Source organism: Bufo bufo, chromosome 1 (genome assembly GCF_905171765.1).
Source record: "Bufo bufo chromosome 1, aBufBuf1.1, whole genome shotgun sequence".
NCBI classification, from domain to species: Eukaryota; Metazoa; Chordata; class Amphibia; order Anura; family Bufonidae; genus Bufo; species Bufo bufo.
Genome location: NC_053389.1, coordinates 474924706 through 474947254, shown reverse-complemented (window position 1 = coordinate 474947254; position 22549 = coordinate 474924706). Strand labels below are relative to the sequence as shown.

Sequence of the window (22549 nt, the reverse complement as noted above, 5' to 3'; positions counted from 1 at the left end):
GATGCATGGAAAAAAAAAAAACGCTCATGTACACAAACCCATTGAAATGAATGGGTCAGGATTCAGTGCGGGTGCTATGCGTTCACGTCACGCATCACACCCGAGTGGAAAACTTGCTCGTGTGAAAGGTGCCTAAAAGGGGAATAATGATTTCGGCAAATTCATAGTATAATGCACAGTTAAGCAATGTTCCTTTATATTTCCGATCTGATCCCTTTCAGTTTACAAGACCACTGCCGCAGTCATTCACTAGGAACCATCATTTTTTACTTCTAGTCACATTACAGTTATTAGAGTTCTGTCTTGGAACAAGCCATACATGTGTGTGTCCATCGCATTACCAGGACAGAACATTGTCACATGTTCACCAATAATAAATTATAAAACGCCCCACAAACATTGCATTTTAAGACACTTTCCTGGTGATTGTTTGCAAGCAGAGATCTTGAAAACTGCAAGGAATACATACAGATATACTAAAAATCATGAAATTTATACACTTTTTGTTTGCATAGCCATTGTTAGCTAAATGTGTGGACTGAATTACACTAAAAGGGAACCTAGCCACCAGTCATTACCATCAGTCCAAATAGAAAACTGAGATCTTACTTACGTTTGTTACAGAATCTACCATTCCAGCCTTCTTTGCACTGGCATTTGTTGGGTTCAATACAAGTTCCATGTGAACCACATGAGGGTTCACAAACAGCTGTATAGAAACAAAGCAAAATTAGAAATGCTGACTATACTAGTATCTTCAATCCACTTGAAGCCACGAATAGCTTGTGTTTTTACTTGGGAAGGAGGGGGGAAGTAGTGAAGAAAGGTCAAAGATAAACTTCATACCTCCACAGGATACACCACAAATGTTGGATAAACTTCATACCTCCGCAGGATACACCACAAATGTTGGATAGATAAGGACCCCACCACTAGGACCCATGCTCATGTTGAGAATGGTAGTTAGTTCCCTAACCACTGTCCCACCTAATGAAGAGGCTGCTGGCCACTACATCCTGACTGCACATATGTGGCTCTCTCCATTCACTAGTATTGGAGATACGGAAGTAGCTGATACTCAACTTCTTCCGTAATTGTGAATGCATGCGCACTCACCTCTCCATTCTTTCTATGCCTGGCCAGGGGTCCCTGTATCTGGCAGGACAGGCTTGGATGGACATGCCATAAATGTCTTAGATGGGAATACTACTATAGTGAATTGCGTCTGTACTATGTGTATTACATTTTTACCTATTTGACAGACTCTTTAAAGGGGTTGTCTCACTTCAGTAAGTTGCATTTATCATGTAGAGAAAGTTAATACAAGGCCCTTACTAATGTATTGTTATTCTAAATATTGCTTCCTTTGCTGGCTGGATTCATTTTTCCATCACATTATATGCTGCCCATCTCCATGGTTACAGACCACCCTGCAATCCATCAGTGGTGTTCGTGCTTGCACAGTATAGGAAAAAGTGTCAGCCTCTCTGGTTGCCGGGACCATGGGAGCACACATAGGTGTCACGGATGTAGAAGGGGAGAACACCACCGCTAGGGAAGGAAAAGGGTCACCACCCCCTGCTCCTGGCCCTAACTCCTATCCGTATGGGCACCTCTCGATGGTAGAGATGCCCATAAACAGGAACCTAGAAAACCCTGGTGACCCTCGGATGCCCTAAAGGTAATGACAGGGCAGAGACAACCCGTTCCTTCCCTGGTAAAGGAACCAGCATCTCGCTGAGGCCTAGTAAACAACCGGGGGGGGGGATACAAAACACAACAAGCGGAACACTTAACTTCTGAGGATGATGGACGAACAGGACTTCAACAAGAACCACACTCCAGCTCTTTCAAAACCAAATTAAGCTATCCAGAGCAAGGAGTGATGGGTAAAGTCAGACTAAATAGGGAAAGGTAAAGGTCACATGATCCACACCTGAACAGGAGGTGAGGACATACCAGCAACACACAGACAAAGTGAAACCAAAAGAGGTAATATCACACCTTATAACACCTATGCCACAGGTGTGACAGTACTCCCCCTTCTACGGGTGACCTCCGGTCACCTAGGACCGACCTTATCAGGATGAGCTCTGTGTAATGCTCTCACCAGACGACTAGCATTAACATCGGTCGCTGGAACCCACATCCTCTCCTCTGGTCCGTACCCTCTCCAATGAACAAGATACTGGAGGGATCTCTGGAGAACTCGGGAGTCCACAATCCTGCTGATCTGAAATTCTAAATTGCCATCCACCATGACAGAAGTGGGAGGTAGGGAGGACGGGTTCGACACATTTCTTTAACAACGATTTATGAAATACGTTATGGATTTTCAAAGCCTGAGGAAGTTCAAGACGGAAGGCTACAGTCTTAACAATGGCAGTGATCTTATATGGACCAATAAATCTTGGGCCCAACTTCCAAGAAGGTACCTTAAAGGGGTTATCCCATCTTAGACAATGGGGGCATATCGCTAGGATATGCCCCCATTGTCTGATAGGTGCGGGTCCCACCTCTGGGACCCGCACCTACAAGGAGAACGGAGCAGAGAAAGTTGAGGAGGGCGCACTGCGCATGCGCAGCTGCCCTCCATTTATTTCTATGGAGCCGATGAAAATAGCCGAGCACTGGCTCGGTTATTTCCGTTGGCCCCATAGAAATGAATGGGAGCGGTGGCCGCGCATGCGCGGTACACTCCCATTCACTTCAATGAGAGAGGCGGGGAGCTGCGCCTGGTGGTGGACGGACCCCGGGGTCCTCCAGCCACAACTCTCCCCGGCTCCATTCTCCTTGAAGGTGCGTGTTTGCGAGGTGGGACCCACACCTATCAGACAATAGGGGTATATCTTAGCGATATGCCCCCCTTGTCTAAGATGGGATAACCCCTTTAAGCTTACTTTTTCTTGTTGACAACCACACAGAATCACCCACTCTCAGGTCCGGACCACTCATACCTCTCCTGTCAGCCGCACGCTTATACCTGTTGCCCATCTTTTTCAGGTTATTTTGGATTTTCCACCAAATAGAAGACAAAGAAGAGGAAAATTGTTCCTCCTCAGGAATGTCGGAATTTTGAGCACCAGAAAATACCAAACTGTGGATGGAACCCATAGGCCCCAAAAAACAGCGACTTATCAGTGGATTCCTGTCTACGGTTATTTATTGCAAACTCAGCTAACGACAAAAATGAAGACCACTCTTCATGATTTTCTGAAACAAAACATCTCAAGTAAGTCTCCAGATTCTGATTAGTGAGCTCCATCTGTCCATTCGACTGAGGATGAAAAGCCGAAGAGAAGGACAATTGTACACCCAGACGAGTACAGAACGCTTTCCAGAATCTGGAAACAAACTGAGTCCATCTATCGGACACCACATCACAGGGAATGCCATGTAGTTTCACAATGTTGTCGACAAACACCTGTCGAAGAGTTTTAGCATTGGGTAGACTAGGTAATGCAATAAAGTGTGCCATTTTACTAAAACGATCGACAACCAGCAGAATCACATTTTTTCCCGAAGAATTCGGTAAGTCTGTGATAAAATCCTTGGACAAATGGGTCCAAGGTCTGGACGGGATGGGCAATGGAAGCAGAGATCCGGAAGGCAGAGTATGTGTCACCTTAGCACATGAACAGGTACCACAGGCTGACACATACAGTAGGTGTTTGTGATATTGTGCTTTTAGCACGACAGCGTCGCGCTGATACTCGGCGACATGGTGCCGAGATCTCGCACTCACTGGAATAGTGACAGCACATCCCAGCAAGCGCGTCATAGAAGCGACGGGAGATCCGACTTGGATTCCCGCCAATTCTACACGTGTGCGGCGTTTGTTATGAATCCTGAGGGGGAAGTCCCCGCCGGATTTTAAATAAAAATCCGGCATGGGTCCCCACCTCAGGAGCATACCGGGCCCTTAGGTCTGTTATGGGTTGTAAGGAGAGCCCCCCCTACGCCGAAAAAAACGGCGTAGGGGGTCCCCCTACAATCCATACCAGACCCGTATCCAAAGCACGCTACCCGGCCAGCCAGGAAGGGAGTGGGGACGAGCGAGCGCCCCCCCCTCCTGAGCCGTACCAGGCTGCATGCCCTCAACATGGGGGGGTTGGGTGCTCTGGGGCAGGGGCGCACTGCGGCCCCCCCACCTCAGAGCACCCTGTCCCCATGTTGATGAGGACAGGGCCCCTTCCCGACAACCCTGGCCGTTGGTTGTCGGGGTATGCGGGCGGGAGGCTTATCGGAATCTGGGAGCCCCCTTTAATAAGGGGGCCCCCAGATACCGGCCCCCCACCCTAAGTGAATGAGTATGGGGTACATCGTACCCCTACCCATTCACCTGCAAGAAAAGTGGTAAAAACACAAATAAACCACACAGTGTATTAAAATATTTTATTTTTCTGCTCCGGAGGCCGCCCCCTGTCTTCTTTATTAGCTCTTTTACCAGGGGGGGCTCTTCTTCTTCCGCTATCCCGACGGGTCTTCTCCGCTATCCGGGGGGTCTTCTCAACTCTCCGGGGTTCTCCTTCTGTCTTCGCCGCTCTCCGTTGTTGACTCGGCGCACCCCGGTTCTTCGTCTCGCGAGATCTCGGATTTTAAATAAAAATTTAGCGAGACGAAGAACCGGGGTTCTCCTTCTGTCTTCGCCGCTCTCCGTTGTTGACTCAGCGCACCCCGGTTCTTCGTCTCGCGAAATCTCGGATTTTAAATAAAAATTTAGCGAGACGAAGAACCGGGGTTCTCCTTCTGTCTTCGCCGCTCTCCGTTGTTGACTCGGCGCACCCCGGTTCTTCGTCTCGCTAAATTTTTATTTAAAATCCGAGATCTCCCCATCAGAATTCATAACAAACGCTGCACACGTGTAGAATTGGCGGGAATCCAAGTCGGATCTCCCGTCGCTTCTATGACGGCTCTGTCTCCATCGCGGCAAGCCAGCTCGGCGCTGGCTCCCGCGATGGGGCTCGTAGGTGCTCAATCTCGCCGAGAAAGAGAGCGAGATTGACACAAAATCGGGTTCACCTACTGTAGTCCTCAACACACTTACGCAACCCCGGTCACCAGAATCTGCGAGAGATGAGATCGACAGTTGATCTGCTCCCAGGGTGAACAGCAAGCACCGTACAGTGATGTTCCTCGAACACCTTGTGACGTAACTCGGAGGTAACAAACAATTTCCCTGGAGGAAAAGAGTCCAGAGCATCCTCCTGTGCCTCCAACACCCTGGCCTCGAGATCAGGATAAAGAGCGGATATGACTACCTCTTCAGATAAAATGGGACTAGGGTCATTAGACTCACTCCCTCAGGAAAGCTACGCGACAAAGCATCCGCCTTGACGTTCTTAACCCCAGGGCGGTAAGTGACGATGAAGTTAAATCTGGTGAAAAATAATGACCATCTGGCCTGCCTTGGGTTCAGTTGCTTAGCCGACTCCAGGTAGGCCAGATTCTTGTGATCCGTAATTACCGTAATAGGATGAATTGCTCCTTCCAACCAACTTAATGGCCAGCAATTCCTTTCAGCAGTCGACAGTTTTTTTTTTTTTTAAATGCACATGGGCTCCATTTACTGGGTGAAGTACCCTGCGACAAGATTGCTCCTACCCCTAGCTCAGACACGTCAACCTCAATAATAAATGGCTGAGACACGTCCGGTTGCACCAGAATAGGGGCCGAAGCAAAACATTCTTTCACAGCAGAAAAGGCCTGTAATGCCGCATCAGACCAGATAGAAATATCAGCACCCTTCCTAGTCATGTCTGTTAAAAGGTTTGACCACTGATGAATAGTTCAAGATAAATTTACAGTAGTAGTTGGTAAACCCCAAAAACCGCATAAGCACTTTCAGAATTTCGGGTCGATCCCAGTTCAACACGGCACGGACCTTCTCGGGATCCATATGAAAACCTGAGGATGAGAGCAGGTAACCCAGAAATTGCACTTCCTGTACAGCAAATACACACTTTTTCATCTTAGCATACAACTTATTTTATCTTGTATGATCCAGATGAGTCTCTATATTAAGCGAATAAATTAGTATGTCATCAATGTATACAACGACAAACCTCCCCACCAGATGATGAAAGAGGTAATTGACAAAGTGTTGAAAAACCACAGGAGCATTGGTTAACCCAAGGGGCATGACCAGGTTTTCAAAATGACCCTCAGGGGTATTAAATGCGGTCTTCCACTCATCTCCCTCCTTGATCCTTATCAGATTATATGCCTGCCTCAGATCTAATTTAGAGAACACCTTGGCATCGACAATCTGACTAAATAAATCTGGAATCAAAGGAAGGGGGTAAGGATCACGGACGGTAATACAATTGAGCTCACGGATGTCCAGACATGGCCTAATGGTACAATCCTTTTTCTTTACAAAGAAAAACCCAGCAGCCACCGGGGACTTGGATGGTCTAATATGTCCCTTTGCCAAACTCTCGGTGATATACTCTCGCATGGCCTTTCTTTCGGGTTCCGAAAGACTATACAACCGAGATTTGGGCAATTTAGCTCCGGGAATAAGATTGAGGAGACAGTCATACTCCCGGTGCGGAGGCAACTCCTGATTACCACTCTCAGAGAACACATCAGAAAATTCAGAAATGAATGAGGGTACAGTTTTAGTGGTAACGATAGAGAACGATGCATTAAGACAGTTGTCCATGCAAAAAATCCTTCCAATCGAGAATCTGTCTCGCTTGCCAGTCGATGTTAGGGTTTTGTTTGCTTAACCATGGTAGACCCAACACCAATGGAGCAGGCACACTCTCCAACACATAACAGGAGATAGATTCCTGATGAAAATCACACACTCTTAAATAAATGTCATTCACTACCTGCGACAGGCATTTTTTGGTGAGAGGTGCTGAGTCAATTGCGAAGACAGAAATACTTTTCTTTAACTCATTAGTAGTCAACCCGTGAATGCGAACAAACTGTCCATCAATCAAATTAACTCCTGCCCCACTATTGATAAATGCTTTGATTTTCACAGTTTTGGACTCTAGCGCCACCTCGGCAGACAGGAGAAAACGGATACTACCAGTAAAAGACAAAAGTAGGTTTTCTTGCTCCCCACCCACACCACCAATAGTAATTTGGGGATTAAACGTCTTTTTCCTTTTGTTTACACCTTGATGCTGCAAGTACGGACAAATATTCACAAAATGTCCCTTCTTGCCACAACAAAAGCAGACTCCTTTCACATGACCCAAGCTTTTGCCAGTAGTTCCAGAAGTAGGTCCTCCTAACTGCATAGGCTCATCACAAGGCGCAACCACCAGTGTCTCTCCACCATAAGTGTCAAAAGAAGCAGTACCCTTGTTGAACAGTACGTCCTGAAGGTGAGGACCCCTAGATCTCTCCCTCAGGCGTCTATCAAGACGAACAGCAAGGGACATAGCTGCTTCCAATTACTCAAGATTCGGTGATCCGGTCGGCAGAGAAAAGGCCCAAGATTGGGCGTCCTCTTTAAGCAACGAAATAATCATACCCACACGACACTCATCCCCAGAAGAGTATGGACGCAGCCTAAAGTATAATTTACATGACTCCCTGAACCGGATAAAATGGTCACTACCCCCATAAAATCTGTCCGGAAGAGCCACCTTCGGTTCAAGGCAGGCCTGGAACCAGCAGCCTGTGGACTCTGAATCTGCAAGACTGTCACACAGTGGTCTGCTACCTCCAAAGTCAGATTCTGCAGCTGTTCAACCAGTGCAGACATAGTATCCATAGCTGCACATATCAGAACAAAAATTGCGGTATTGGCTCTGGATAATGTCATGGATGTAGTAGGGGAGAACACCAAAAGACAACAAGAAGGATGGGGAAAGACACTAGGCCTCACCGCTAGGGAAGGAAAAGGGTCACCACCTCTAAAACCCTGCTCCTGGCCCTAACTCCTATCCGTATGGGCACCTCTCGATGGTAGAGATGCCCATACACAGGCACCTTGAAAACCCTGGTGACCCTCGGATGTTCTAAAGGTAATGACAGGGAAGAGACAACCCATTCTTTCCCTGGTGAAGGAACCAGCGTCTCGCTGAGGCCTAGTAAACAACCGGGGGTGGGGGGAATACAAAACACAACAAGCGGAACACTTAACTTCTAAGGATGATGGACGAACAGGACTTCAACAAGAACCACACTCCAGCTCTTCCAAAACCAAATGAAGCTATCCAGAGCAAGGAGTGATGGGTAAAGTCAGACTAAATAGGGAGAGGTAAAGGTCACATGATCCACACCTGAACAGGAGGTGAGGACATACCAGCAACACACAGACAAAGTGAAACCAAAAGAGGCTGTCAGATCACTCATGTGCAGTCAGTCTTTCAGACCTTCTAACACCTGTCACAGGTGTGAAAATAGGCTAGTACTTTTTCCTATATTGTGCAAGCACGATCACCACTGATGGATTGCAGAGTGGTCTGTAACCATGGAAACGAGCAGTGTATAATGTGATAGAAAAATGAATCCAGCCAGCAAAGGAAGCAATATGGACAATCACAATACATAGTAAGCGGCTTGTATTAACTTTCTCTACATGATAAATGCCACTTACTGAAGTGAGACAACCCCTTTAAGTATTATTACAAGGTGGTTCTAACAATGCAGTATTAATGGCTCTTGCAGTCTTGTTTTATAACTAGTACAAAGTACAAAGGTTATAGATGGAGCAGGAAATGTTAGCAGAATGGTCCCTGCCCTCATGTCACAGTGATCACTAAGGTCCCTTTCACATGGGCGAGTTTTCCGCGCGGGTGCAATGCGTGACGTGAACGCATTGCACCCGCACTGAATCCTGACCCATTCATTTCAATAGGGGTGTGTACATGAGCAATGTTTTTCACGAATCACTTGTGCGTTGCGTGAAAATCGCAGCATGTTCTGTATTCTGTGTTTTTCACGCAAGGCAGGCCCCATAGAAGTGAATGGGGCTACGTTAAAATCTTTCGCATTGCATCCGCAAGAAAGTACGGATGCAATGCAATTTTCACGGATGGTTGCTAAGGAGATGATGTGAATAAATAAGGATGAGCCCTGGGACCCCATTAAAGTCCATTTACTTTATTATTTTCCATTATAACATGGTTATAATGGAAAATAATAGCATTCTTTAATACAGAATGCTAAGTAAAATGACCATTGAGGGTTAAAAAAATATTAAAAAAATTACTCACCTCATCCACTTGATCGCGCAGCTGTTATTGTCTTCTTTCTTCTTCTTGCAGGACCTGCAAAAGGACCTGTGGTGACGTCATCGCACTCACCACGTGGTGCGATGACGTCAGTGCAGGTCCTTTTGTAGGTCCTGCAAGAAGAAGAATTAGGACGATAACGGCTGCGCGATCAAGTGGATGAGGTGAGTAATTTTGTTATAATTTTTTAACCCTCAATGGTCATTTTACTTAGCATTCTGTATTGAAGAATGCTATTTCCATTATAACCATGTTATAATGGAAAATAATAAAGTACATGGACTTTAATGGGGGCCTAAGGCATCTTTCACATGGGAGAGTTTTCCGTCAGGGTGCGATGCGTGAAGCAAACCCATAGCATCCAAACTGAATACAGACCCATTCATTTTAATGGGTTTGTGTTCATCTTCTTCTTTCTTCTTCTTGCAGGACATGCAAAAGGACCTGTGCTGACGTCATCGTGCTCACCACGTGGTGAGTGCGGTGACGTCAGCGCAGGTCCTGCTGAATGAAGATAGAAGGTTCTTATTAAAAACCCCAGCCCCAGGTCCGACTAAGTCATGCCGCGATACGGTTAGGGCACGCCCCCTCCCACTCCGCAGCCGACAGGGATTGAAAAAAGGAAGGTAAAAATCAACTTCTGTCAGCTGCAGGGGTGGGAGGGAGGGTGAATGTCTTCCTGCAGCTCACACTCCGACAGCACAGTGCGGCCACTGTGGAGGTCACTGTTAAAGGGGCGAGCTGCTCTGGAGGTCACTGTTAAGGGGACACGGAACTGTGGAGGTCACAGTTAAGGGGTGGAGTGCTGTGGAGGTCACTGTTAAAGGGGCAGGCGCTGTGGAGGTCTCTGTTAAGAGGACGGTTCGCTATGGTTGTCAGTGTTAAGGGGCGGGGTGCTGTAGAGGTCACTGTTAAAGGGTGGAGTGTTGAGGAGGTCACATTTTAAGGGAACAGAGCTCTATAGCGGTCACTGTTAAGGGGGCAGGCTATTCTGGAAATAACTGTTAACGAGACGGGGCACTGTGGAGGTAACTAATAAAGGGATGGCCGCCGTGGAGGTCACCGTTAAAGGGGAGGGCGCTGTGGATGTTACTGTTAAGGGGGCAGGCCGCTGTGGATGTTACTGTTAAAGGGGCGGGGCACTGTAGATGTCACTGTTATAGTTGATACTGTCGATATATTTTAACGACACACACAAACATTAAATGAAATAAACCCATGCGAAGCCGGGTCCTTCTGCTAGTATTTATTATATTATGCACAAATCACATGATAAAAATTAAAATCTTACGTTTTGAGCATAGATCTCCGTGGTAGCCCTTGGAACATTTGCATTTGTTCTTGCCGCTACATTTTCCACCATTTCGGCATGGCTGTTGGCATTTACCTTATGAAACCCACAAATCAATATTAAATTGTACTTATATATACAGTATGTAGTATACAGCAAATAACAATTTTCTCCATACATGACAATTTAAAATGAAATGACGCAATTACATATATAGGAAATGAATTTAAGTGAAAGGAGGTGAGCTGAGCCACAACCATATCTGTACAAAGATATTCTGTGTTGTGAGGCATTGTATGTGTTTTTTGTATTATTTTTGGTACATAAAAAGTTTAATTTGTATTCATTTTTCGGCAGACTGCAAAAAAATTTAATGTTGCCATTTACTTATGTTTTTTATATCATTCGCTGAACACCCTAAATTTTGTTTCCATTTTTTTTTTTTGCGTGAAGGGTATATGTTTCTATGTTTTTATTAAAAATCATGGTTTAATTTTGTTTAGTGCATGTTTTTTAACTCAAAATTTTAATAAACGTAAAGGGGTTTTCCAAGATTTTTTAGTATCTGATTGATGGGAGTCCGACACCTGGGACCCCCGCGATCAGCTGCTTGAGAAAGAAGTGGCACTCACAGTAGATCAACAGCTTTCTTGCAGCTTAGCCTAGGCCATGTGACATCATGTTCATCGATCACATGGCGTAGGTGCAGCTCAGCCCCATTTAAGTGAATGGGGCTTAGCTGCAATACCAAGCCACAGCCACTACCAAATCGACAACGCTGTGCTTGGTGAGCAGAGAGAAGGTCACGGCGCTACTGCAAGCGCTGGTGCCTTCTCAAACAGCAGATAGGCGGGCTCCTGGCTGTTGGGCTCTCACTGATCACATACTGGTGACCTATCTAAAAAATGTATTCGATCCGAATTGATTAGTCATGAAGAGCATTATAAATCAGCTATTTCCCAGCTGCAGAGAGCATCTATCTCGGTGTACATCACTATATTGCAGAAACATGCATAGCTAGTCCGCTGTGGTAGTGAAACAGTTACTGTGCATCAGTATGACAGGCAGATGACAGGCGTCACTCAGACTCAGTTCACACTTCACTTATTTGGTCAGTTATGGGTCAGTTACAGGTCAAAAACTGACCAAATAACTTACGCTACTTTCACACTGGCGTTTCTGGGTCCGCTTGTGAGATCCGTTTCAGGGCTCTCACAAGCAGCCCAAAACGGATCAGTTCAGCCCCAATGCATTCTGAATGGAAAAGGATCCATTCAGAATGCATCAATTTGGCTGAGTTTGGTCTCCGTTGCGTTTTTTAGACAGTCACTAAAACGCAGCTTGCAGGTGACCGTCTGACTATGCGGAGCGAAACGGATCCGTCCTGACTTAAAATGTAAGTCAATGGGGACGGATCAGTTTTTCACTGACACAATATGGTGAAATTGAAAACGGATCCGTCCCCCATTGACTTTCAATGTAAGTCATGATGGATCCGTTTTTTTTAATGAATAATGCAAACGGATCCATTATGAACAGATACAAGCGTATGCATTATTGGTGCGGATCCGTCTGTGCAGATACAAGACAGATCCGCACCAAACGCGAGTGCAGAGGCCCAAGATCCTACTATAGAGTGAAAGAGTGCTCTCCTTTACACTGTCTGCTCACAGGTTATTCACCCCAGTATGAGAATCAAAGTGTAATAGAATTGATTATCTATTAAACAAGATGGGTACCCAAATAACAGATTGATTACACAGCTTATTCACCCCAATTTGGGAATAAAGGCATAATAGAATTTTTTATCTATTAAACAAGGTGCACACTGTTCAATTAGATAGCTCTGTGCCCTTCACAGGAGATTGATGCAAACTGCACTGTCACCTATAAATCCCTTCAGCTTACAGAGCCTGCACTGTGCTGCAGTCTCCCTATGCCCTCCCTACAGTGTCTGAAAACTCTCCCTATGGTCTCCCTACACTGTCCCTATCCCAGATTATACTATTAAAAGCTTTATAAAACACTTTCCCTAGCACTTGTCAAATCTGTCCCCATGCTCAGTTCACTGTAAAATGGCAGAGACCAGGCAGGATGAGGCTTTTTATAGGGCTATGACATAACAGGGACTGAAATTCGTTCACACTTCATTTGGTGGTAAAAGCAGAATTGCATTATGGATTCCGTTACCACAGACCATAACGCAATTCTATGACGGAATGCTTTTAGGCTGGGTTCACACTTGAGCGTTTTACAGCGCGTTTAAACGCGCTGTAAAACGCTCAACACATGAAAACCAATGCTTCCCTATGGCCCTGGTTCTTACTTGAGCGTTTTACAGCGCGTTCAAAACGAACGAAAAACGCCCTACGCTCAAACAAGTTCTTGAGCTTCTTTGGGGCGTTTTGACGCGCGTTTGTGGCCATAGAACACTGCAGTCAATCACACAAACGCGCGTCAAACGCGCGTTTACTATTGCAAAAAACGTGCATAAAAACGCGCGACAAAAACGCGCGTTAAACGCGCATATAAAATGCTCTCAAGTGTGAACCCAGCCTTAGAGGCATTCCGTTATTCATTCCATCATAATAGAAGTCTATGGCCTGCATAACCGATCCGTCCCGTTTCCGTTATGCAGGAGAGGACTCCCCTGCATAACGGAAATCGGACGGATCCGTTTTGCAGGCCATAGACTTCTATTATGACGGAATGAATAACGGAATGCCTCTAAAGGCATTCCATCATAGAATTGCGTTATGGTCTGTGGTAACGGAATCCATAACGCAATTCTGCTTTTACCAACAAACGAAGTGTGGACGAATTTCATAATATGAAATTCGCTCATCTCTAGCCTTCAGCACTCAGCAGCCAGCATTCTGTAAGCTTACATGTAGCTACTGAGCTGTTGCTCCTTCACATTACACTGACAACACATACAAATGACTGGGTTAGAGATAGTAGGGAACAAAACTGACCAGTGGAGAAAGTGGCGTCCTGTAGCTGTGCCATACTACTTACATTCATCTGTGTTGAGATTGCATGGCTGTATGCTTTTCACCTTTCAGTAACTGATGTAGACAATATGGTTGAACCCACTAATTATATAGTTTATATACTTCTGGCCATGTATTGTAAGTGCAAATATAGCCAAAACTAGTACAACACAAACTTTTCAAAGAATACTCTAGTGCCCGATGGAAGATATATTAATTGTATAGATTGCCCTCCTTATCATCACAGTTGAAAGTCCTAAATTACTAATTTAGGCACTGTCCACCAATAAAATGATCATAAAGTCCTTGGTAATTCCGATCAAATGGAATATAAAACAGTGGTACCCTGAAATATTTTTATATATGTATTTGTCTTGCATGTTGGTCTATTTATCAGCTGGATTCAAAATATATCTACCATATCTTTTTTACAAACTACATAGGCACTGTGCTTCTATACAAGGTTATTACAGTTTACGCTAACTGTGAGCTTATTGGCGTAGAGGCAAATGCATTTGAGCTTCAAACATCGCCTGGCTACGGTGGCATGTGTGAAAGGCTTTGATGCCAAACCTTTGAAAATTCTTTGATCCTGACATATATAAAAGCGGCTTTAAAGTTGCAGTGGGGGTTAAAATTTATTGCTTTTTAACCTAACACAGACAAAGGGCATGTGAATCATGGAATTTCAGCAAAATAGGTTCTGGTTACATACTTGTTTCACAGTGATCTCCCTCGTAACCTGATGGGCAGATACACTTCCCCGGGTAGAAGCACGTTCCTCCGTTCAGACAAGTTGTAGTACAATTTGCTGTATAAAGAAAAGAGGAAGAGAAAATGTATGCTGTCAAACTTTCTGTTCAGAGATCATTTTTACTATCGGGATACACAAGATAGTTTCTGTGTAGCATCCTATTCTTTAGAGGCTATGTTGCTGTAGTGTTGTTATGCTAATACAATTAAAAGGGTTTTTGGCTTTTTACTATTTATCAGAATCAGATTGGCTGTTTGAAGAGAAAGCAGTGCTTGTAAAAGTGCTGCCATCTCTGCTCTGTTTACCTGCTCACCATTCACTTCTATGGGACGGCTTTGTAGTATTCACTTGAAAGACAGAGCCGTCTCATAGAAGTGATTGGGGACGCCATACTTGTAATTGCACCTGCTCGCCACTGCAATTGCTGCGACGAGCCGGTAAACAGAGCAGAGAAGCCATCTTTTCAAACAGCTAATCGGCAGTGGGTGCTGGGTGTCAGACCCCCGCCCATCTGATATTGATGACCTATCCTGAGGATAGGTCAACAACAGTAAAAAGCAGACAGCCCCTTTAACATCATACAGTTATCATTCCTATGATGCTTTCAAGGCTATATATGCTATGTCCCTGATCTTCGATATGCTGCATTTCAGGAGCTTAGGCTGTATAATAAATTTAAAACATGTGTTTAGTCATCTCTTACAAAAACAATCTTGCAAGTCATGTACCGGTAATTTACTTTTATAATCATTAATTTAAAGGGATTATCCCACAAAGAGTATAACAACGCATTTCAAATCTATATATGTATATACGGTATGCATGCAATAAAAATATTGTTAGGGTTTTTCTGTGCATTACATTTTCTTCTCTGGTAGCGTTGACCATCTCCAATTATCCCCCCCCCCAAAAGAAAAAAAAAAACCTTTACTCATTTCTCTTGTGGCTGAAATTCTGGTGCACCTCCTGCATTCCCTATTTCTAAATTCACTAACTAACCAATGAAAACAGCGGGTTCTGAAGCTGCACGCACCACTGTCACTAATGAATGTGCAGCTAAATAAAGCAGGAGGAGGGACGGGGAGGGAATAAACTGCTGCGCCGTCTGAGCTAGTGAGCTCAGCGAACAGCAACAGCAGCCTCCTCCTTCTTCTGAGTGTCAGCCCGGGCCCCAGCGTCAGTGTGCATTAGTGCACTGAACAGCCAGCATAGCAGGTACCCCATCCCCACACAGTGCAAAAGTGATTAGCCTGCCTCAAAATAAAGGCAGGCAAAAAACATATGTATCAGGCAGCCAATAAGATTGGGGTTAATGTGACTCATTAACCCCAATCTTGCCACTGCCATGTTTTAAACATGATGGGGGTCACAAATTTTTTATGTCAGGCTGGGCACATGCTTTTGGACTGGACCCCATATGAATCACAATAATCGTAAGTGACCCCCAAAGTACCATCTCACATAATGGGCAGCATGGGGTTAATATGAGTTACAGAATACAGGCCACTTATTAATATGAGGCACATGGATTGGAGGTCAAACTTCATAAGACTGTGCCAATAGCAAGTGACTGTTCATGTAGCTCATGCATTAACCCCATGTTGCCCATTATGCAAGGATATGGATACTTGATAGGGTTATTATGAGGCACAAAGGGGTTTTATCACTAGGAACGGTTGGACCTGTGCCTCACATTAATCCCATCATGTATCACTTTGGAAGCTTCCGATTGGAGCCATGGCATCCAGGACAGTTACCATGGCATCCAGGATGCTACTGAAGCCTTGGCTGCCATGGTAAGCTCCCTGCTACTGTTTGCACAAAGCCCAGGGCAGCAGGGACAGTGTAAAGATATCTATTAGGGTGAATAGGTTAAGGGTTCTAGCCCCTAAGGGGGCTAATAGCTATTAAATAAAAAGTAAGAAAAAAAACTTAAAACAAAACACCAAAATATTAAAAGTTTAAATCACCCCCTTTCCCAATTTTACACATATTTACAGTACAGACCAAAAGTTTGGACACACCTTCTCATTCAAAGAGTTTTCTTTATTTTCATGACTATGAAAATTGTAGATTCACACTGAAGGCATCAAAACTATGAATTAACACATGTGCAATTATATACATAACAAACAAGTGTGAAACAACTGAAAATATGTAATATTCTAGGTTAATGCATGAGCTTTGATTACTGCTTTGCAAACTCTTGGCATTCTCTTGATGAGCTTCATGAAAATAAAGAAAACTCTTTGAATGAGAAGGTGTGTCCAAACTTTTGGTCTGTACTATATATATATATATATATATATATATATATATATATATATATACACAGTTGCAAGAAAAAGTATGTGAACCCTTTGGAATGATATGGATTTCTGCACAAATTGGTCATAAAATGTCATCTGATCTTCATCTAAGTCACAACAATAGACAATCACAGTCTGCTTAGACTAATAACACACAAAGAATTAAATGTTACCATGTTTTTTATTGAACACACCATGTAAACTTTCACAGTGTAGGTGGAAAAAGTATGTGAACCCTTGGATTTAATAACTGGTTGATAGGGATGAGCGAACCCGAACTGTATAGTTCGGGTTCGTACCGAATTTTGGGGTGTCCGTGACACGGACCCGAACATTTTCATAAAAGCCCGGGTTCGGGTTCGGTGTTCGGCGCTTTCATGGCGCTTTTTGAAAGGCTGCAAAGCAGCCAATCAATAAGCATCATACTACTTGCCCCAAGAGGCCATCACAGCCTTGCCTACTATTGGCATGGCTGTGATTGGCCAGTGCAGCATGTGACCCAGCCTCTATATAAGCTTGGGTCACGTAGCGCTGCACGTCACTCTGCTGATACAAGTGTAGGGAGAGGTTGCAGCTGCGACGTTAGGGCGAGATTAGGCAGTGATTAACTACTCCAAAAGACTTCATTCAGTGATCGATCTACAGCTGTGGATTATTGAACTGCTGCTATTCAATTGCTCAGTGTTTTTAGGCTGCCCAGAGCGTTTTTCAGTCACTTTTTTCTGGGGTGATCGGCGGCCATTTTGTGGCTTGCTTGTGCGCCAGCACAAGCTGCCACCAAGTACATTTAACCATCAATAGTGTGGTTATTTTTTGCTATATCCTACATCAGGGTCAAACTTTCATCAAGTGCATTTAACCATCAATAGTGTGGTTATTTTTTGGCCATATACTACATCAGGGGCAAGTTGAGCCTGTCACCCAGCGCCTAAAAAATAGGCCTCACATTTATATTAATCCAAATCTGTCATTACTGCTTTAGCTGGTCAAGTTATTTTTAGTGACCGTCAAAGCACAGTTTTTGTTCTGGGTTGAAAAACAATTCCCAAATTTGCAATTCTCAAAATTAGTGGTTTCTGCTGTATCAGGCCTACTTTAAATCTATCCATAAAAGGGTATATTAGATTCAAGGTGCTGATAGGGTAATTCTCAAGAACTTCACACACACGCTACAGTGCAGATCCAAGTCTAATTCTGTGATTAAACGTATACCTGTCACCCAGCGCCTAAAAAATAGGCCTCACATTTATATTCATCCAAATCTGTACTGCTTTAGCTGGTCAAGTTATTTTTAGTGACCGTCAAAGCACAGTTTTTGTTCTGGGTTGAAAAACAATTCCCAAATTTGCAATTCTCAAAATTAGTGGTTTCTGCTGTATCAGGCCTACTTTAAATCTATCCCTAAAAGGGTATATTAGATTCAAGGTGCTGATAGGGTAATTCTCAAAAACTTAACACACACGCTACAGTGCAGATCCAAGTCTAATTCTGTGATTAAACGTATACCTGTCACCCAGCGCCTAAATAATAGGCCTCAAATTTATATTCAGCTAAATCTGTCATTACTGGTGTGCGTGTATTAGTGTAATACGGTACCTAAATAGATAGCCAGATAGACTTAGTGTTAGGTGTCTGTAAAAAAAGGCCTGAATTTTAATTCAATACATTGGCCCGAATAATATTTTTCTTATTGTGGTGAACGGTAACAATGAGGAAAACATCTAGTAAGGGACGCGGACGCGGACATGGTCGTGGTGGTGTTAGTGGACCCTCTGGTGCTGGGAGAGGACGTGGCCGTTCTGCCACAGCCACACGTCCTAGTGAACCAACTACCTCAGGTCCCAGTAGCCAGCAGAATTTACAGCGATATTTTGTGGGGCCCAATGCAGTCCTAAGGATGGTAAGGCCTGAGCAGGTACAGGCATTAGTCAATTGGGTGGCCGACAGTGGATCCAGCACGTTCACATTATCTCCCACCCAGTCTTCTGCAGAAAGCGCACAGATGGCGCATGAAAACCAAGCCCATCAGTCTGTCACATCACCCCCATGCATATCAGGGAAACTGTCTGAGCCTCAAGTTATGCAGCAGTCACTTATGCTGTTTGAAGACTCTGCTGGCAGGGTTTCCCAAGGGCATCCACCTAGCCCTTCCCCAGGGGTGGAAGAGATAGAATGCACTAACGCACAACCACTTATGTTTCCTGATGATGAGGACATGGGAATACCACCTCAGCACGTCTCTGATGATGATGAAACACAGGTGCTAACTGCTGCGTCTTTCTGCAGTGTGCAGACTGAACAGGAGGTCAGGGATCAAGACTGGGTGGAAGACGATTCAGGGGACGATGAGGTCCTAGACCCCACATGGAATGAAGGTCGTGCCACTGACTTTCACAGTTCGGAGGAAGAGGCAGTAGTGAGACCGAGCCAACAGCGTAGCAAAAGACAAAGAGGGAGCAGTGGGCAAAAGCAGACCACCCGCCGCCAAGAGACTCCGCCTGCTACTGACCGCCGCCATCTAGGACCGAGCACCCCAAAGGCAGCTTCAAGGAGTTCCCTGGCATGGCACTTCTTCAAACAATGTGCTGACGACAAGACCCGAGTGGTTTGCACGCTGTGCCATCAAATCCTGAAGCGAGGCATTAACGTTCTGAACCTTAGCACAACCTGCATGACCAGGCACCTGCATGCAAAGCATGAACTGCAGTGGAGTAAACACCTTAAAAACAAGGAAGTCACTCAGGCTCCCCCTGCTACCTCTTCTGCTGCTGCCGTCGCCTCGGCCTCTTCCTCCGCCTCTGGAGGAACGTTGGCACCTGCCGCCCAGCAAACATGGGATGTACCACCAACACCACCACCTGCGTCACCAAGCATCTCAACCATGTCACACGGCAGCGTTCAGCTCTCCATCTCACAAACATTTGAGAGAAAGCGTAAATTCCCACCTAGCCACCCTCGATCCCTGGCCCTGAATGCCAGCATTTCTAAACTACTGGCCTATGAAATGCTGTCATTTAGGCTGGTGGAGACAGACAGCTTCAAACAGCTCATGTCGCTTGCTGTCCCACAGTATGTTGTTCCCAGCCGGCACTACTTCTCCAGGAGAGCCGTGCCTTCCCTGCACAACCAAGTATCCGATAAAATCAAGTGTGCACTGCGCAACGCCATCTGTGGCAAAGTCCACCTAACCACAGATACGTGGACCAGTAAGCACGGCCAGGGACGCTATATCTCCCTAACTGCACACTGGGTAAATGTAGTGGCGGCTGGGCCCCAGGCGGAGAGCTGTTTGGCGCACGTCCTTCCGCCGCCAAGGATCGCAGGGCAACATTCTTTGCCTCCTGTCTCCTCCTCCTCCTACTCAGCTTCCTCCTCCTCTTCTTCCACCTGCTCATCCAGTCAGCCACACACCTTCACCACCAACTTCAGCACAGCCCGGGGTAAACGTCAGCAGGCCGTCCTGAAACTCATATGTTTGGGGGACAGGCCCCACACCACACAGGAGTTGTGGCGGGGTATAGAACAACAGACCGACGAGTGGTTGCTGCCGGTGAGCCTCAAGCCCGGCCTGGTGGTATGCGATAATGGGCGAAATCTCGTTGCAGCTCTGGGACTAGCCGGTTTGACGCACATCCCTTGCCTGGCGCATGTGCTGAATTTGGTGGTGCAGAAGTTCATTCACAACTACCCCGACATGTCAGAGCTGCTGCATAAAGTGCGGGCAATCTGTTCGCTGCTCGCCTGTCTGCGCTACAGCGTAACTTCGGCCTTCCCGCTCACCGCCTCATATGCGACGTGCCCACCAGGTGGAACTCCACCTTGCACATGCTGGACAGACTGTGCGAGCAGCAGCAGGCCATAGTGGAGTTTCAGCTGCAGCATGCACGGGTCAGTCGCACTGCGGAACAGCACCACTTCACCACCAATGACTGGGCCTCCATGCGAGACCTGTGTGCCCTGTTGCGCAGTTTCGAGTACTCCACCAACATGGCCAGTGGCGATGACGCCGTTATCAGCGTTACAATACCACTTCTATGTCTCCTTGAGAAAACACTTAGGGCGATGATGGAAGAGGAGGTGGCCCAGGAGGAGGAGGAGGAGGAAGAGGGGTCATTTTTAGCACTTTCAGGCCAGTCTCTTCGAAGTGACTCAGAGGGAGGTTTTTTGCAACAGCAGAGGCCAGGTACAAATGTGGCCAGACAGGGCCCACTACTGGATGATGAGGAGGACGAGGAGGAGGTGGAGGAGGATGAGGATGAAGCAGGTTCACAGCGGGCTGGAACCCAACGCAGCTCGGGCCCATCACTGGTGCGTGGCTGGGGGGAAACGCAGGATGATGACGATACGCCTCCCACAGAGGACAGCTTGTCCTTACCTCTGGGCAGCCTGGCACACATGAGCGACTACATGCTGCAGTGCCTGTGCAACGACAGCAGAGTTGCCCACATTTTAACGTGTGCGGACTACTGGGTTGCCACCCTGCTGGATCCACGGTACAAAGACAATGTGCCCACCTTACTTCATGCACTGGAGCGTGATAGTAAGATGCGCGAGTACAAGCGCACGTTGGTAGACGCGCTACTGAGAGCATTCCCAAATGTCACAGGGGAACCAGTGGAAGCCCAAGGCGAAGGCAGAGGAGGAGCAAGAGGTCGCCAATGCAGCTGTGTCACGGCCAGCTCCTCTGAGGGCAGGGTTAGCATGGCAGAGATGTGGAAAAGTTTTGTCACCACGCCACAGCTAACTGCATCACCACCTGATACGGAACGTGTTAGCAGGAGGCAACATTTCAATAACATGGTGGAACAGTACCTGTGCACACCCCTCCACGTACTGACTGATGGTTCGGCCCCATTCAACTTCTGGGTCTCCAAATTGTCCACGTGGCCAGAGCTAGCCTTTTATGCCTTTGAGGTGCTGGCCTGCCCGGCGGCCAGCGTTTTGTCTGAACGTGTATTCAGCACGGCAGGGGGCGTCATTACAGACAAACGCAGCCGCCTGTCTACAGCCAATGTGGACAAGCTGACGTTCATAAAAATGAACCAGGCATGGATCCCACAGGACCTGTCCATCCCTTGTGCAGATTAGACATTAACTACCTCCCCTTAACAATATATTATTGTACTCCAGGGCACTTCCTCATTCAATCCTATTTTTATTTTCATTTTACCATTATATTGCGGGGCAACCCAAAGTTGAATGAACCTCTCCTCTGTCTGGGTGCCGGGGCCTAAATATGTGACAGTGGCCTGTTCCAGTGGTGGGTGACGTGAAGCCTGATTCTCTGCTATAACATGAAGACTGATTCTCTGCTGACATGAAGCCAGATTCTCTGTTACGGGACCTCTCTCCTCTGCCTGGGTGCCTGGGCCTAAATATCTGACAATGGACTGTTCCAGTGTTGGGTGACGTAAAGCATGATTCTCTGCTAAGACATGCAGACTGATTCTCTGCTGACATGAAGCCAGATTCTCTGTTACAGGACCTCTCTCCTCTGCCTGGGTGCCGGGGCCTAAATATATGACAATGGACTGTTACAGTGGTGGGTGACGTGAAGCCAGATTCTCTGCTATGGCATGAAGAGACTGATTCTCTGCTGATGTGAAGCCAGATTCTCTGCTATGGGACCTCTGTCCAATTGATATTGGTTAATTTTTATTTATTTTATTTTTTGCTATATCCTACATCAGGGTCAAACTTTCATCAAGTGCATTTAACCATCAATAGTGTGGTTATTTTTTGGCCATATACTACATCAGGGGCAAGTTGAGCCTGTCACCCAGCGCCTAAAAAATAGGCCTCACATTTATATTAATCCAAATCTGTCATTACTGCTTTAGCTGGTCAAGTTATTTTTAGTGACCGTCAAAGCACAGTTTTTGTTCTGGGTTGAAAAACAATTCCCAAATTTGCAATTCTCAAAATTAGTGGTTTCTGCTGTATCAGGCCTACTTTAAATCTATCCATAAAAGGGTATATTAGATTCAAGGTGCTGATAG

General features: G+C 45.8%; 1 protein-coding gene across 1 annotated transcript in view; it reads right to left on the bottom strand.

Moving 5' to 3' along the window:
• WIF1 (WNT inhibitory factor 1) overlaps positions 1 to 22549 on the bottom strand; it is a 130579-nt gene that overhangs the window by 13384 nt on the left and 94646 nt on the right. The window contains exons 7-9 of the mRNA XM_040409287.1: positions 14203 to 14298; positions 10495 to 10590; positions 614 to 709 (exon numbers count right to left, since the gene is read on the bottom strand). Coding sequence (XP_040265221.1) covers positions 614 to 709; positions 10495 to 10590; positions 14203 to 14298 — 288 coding nt within the window. The remainder of the gene's footprint in view (positions 1 to 613; positions 710 to 10494; positions 10591 to 14202; positions 14299 to 22549) is intronic.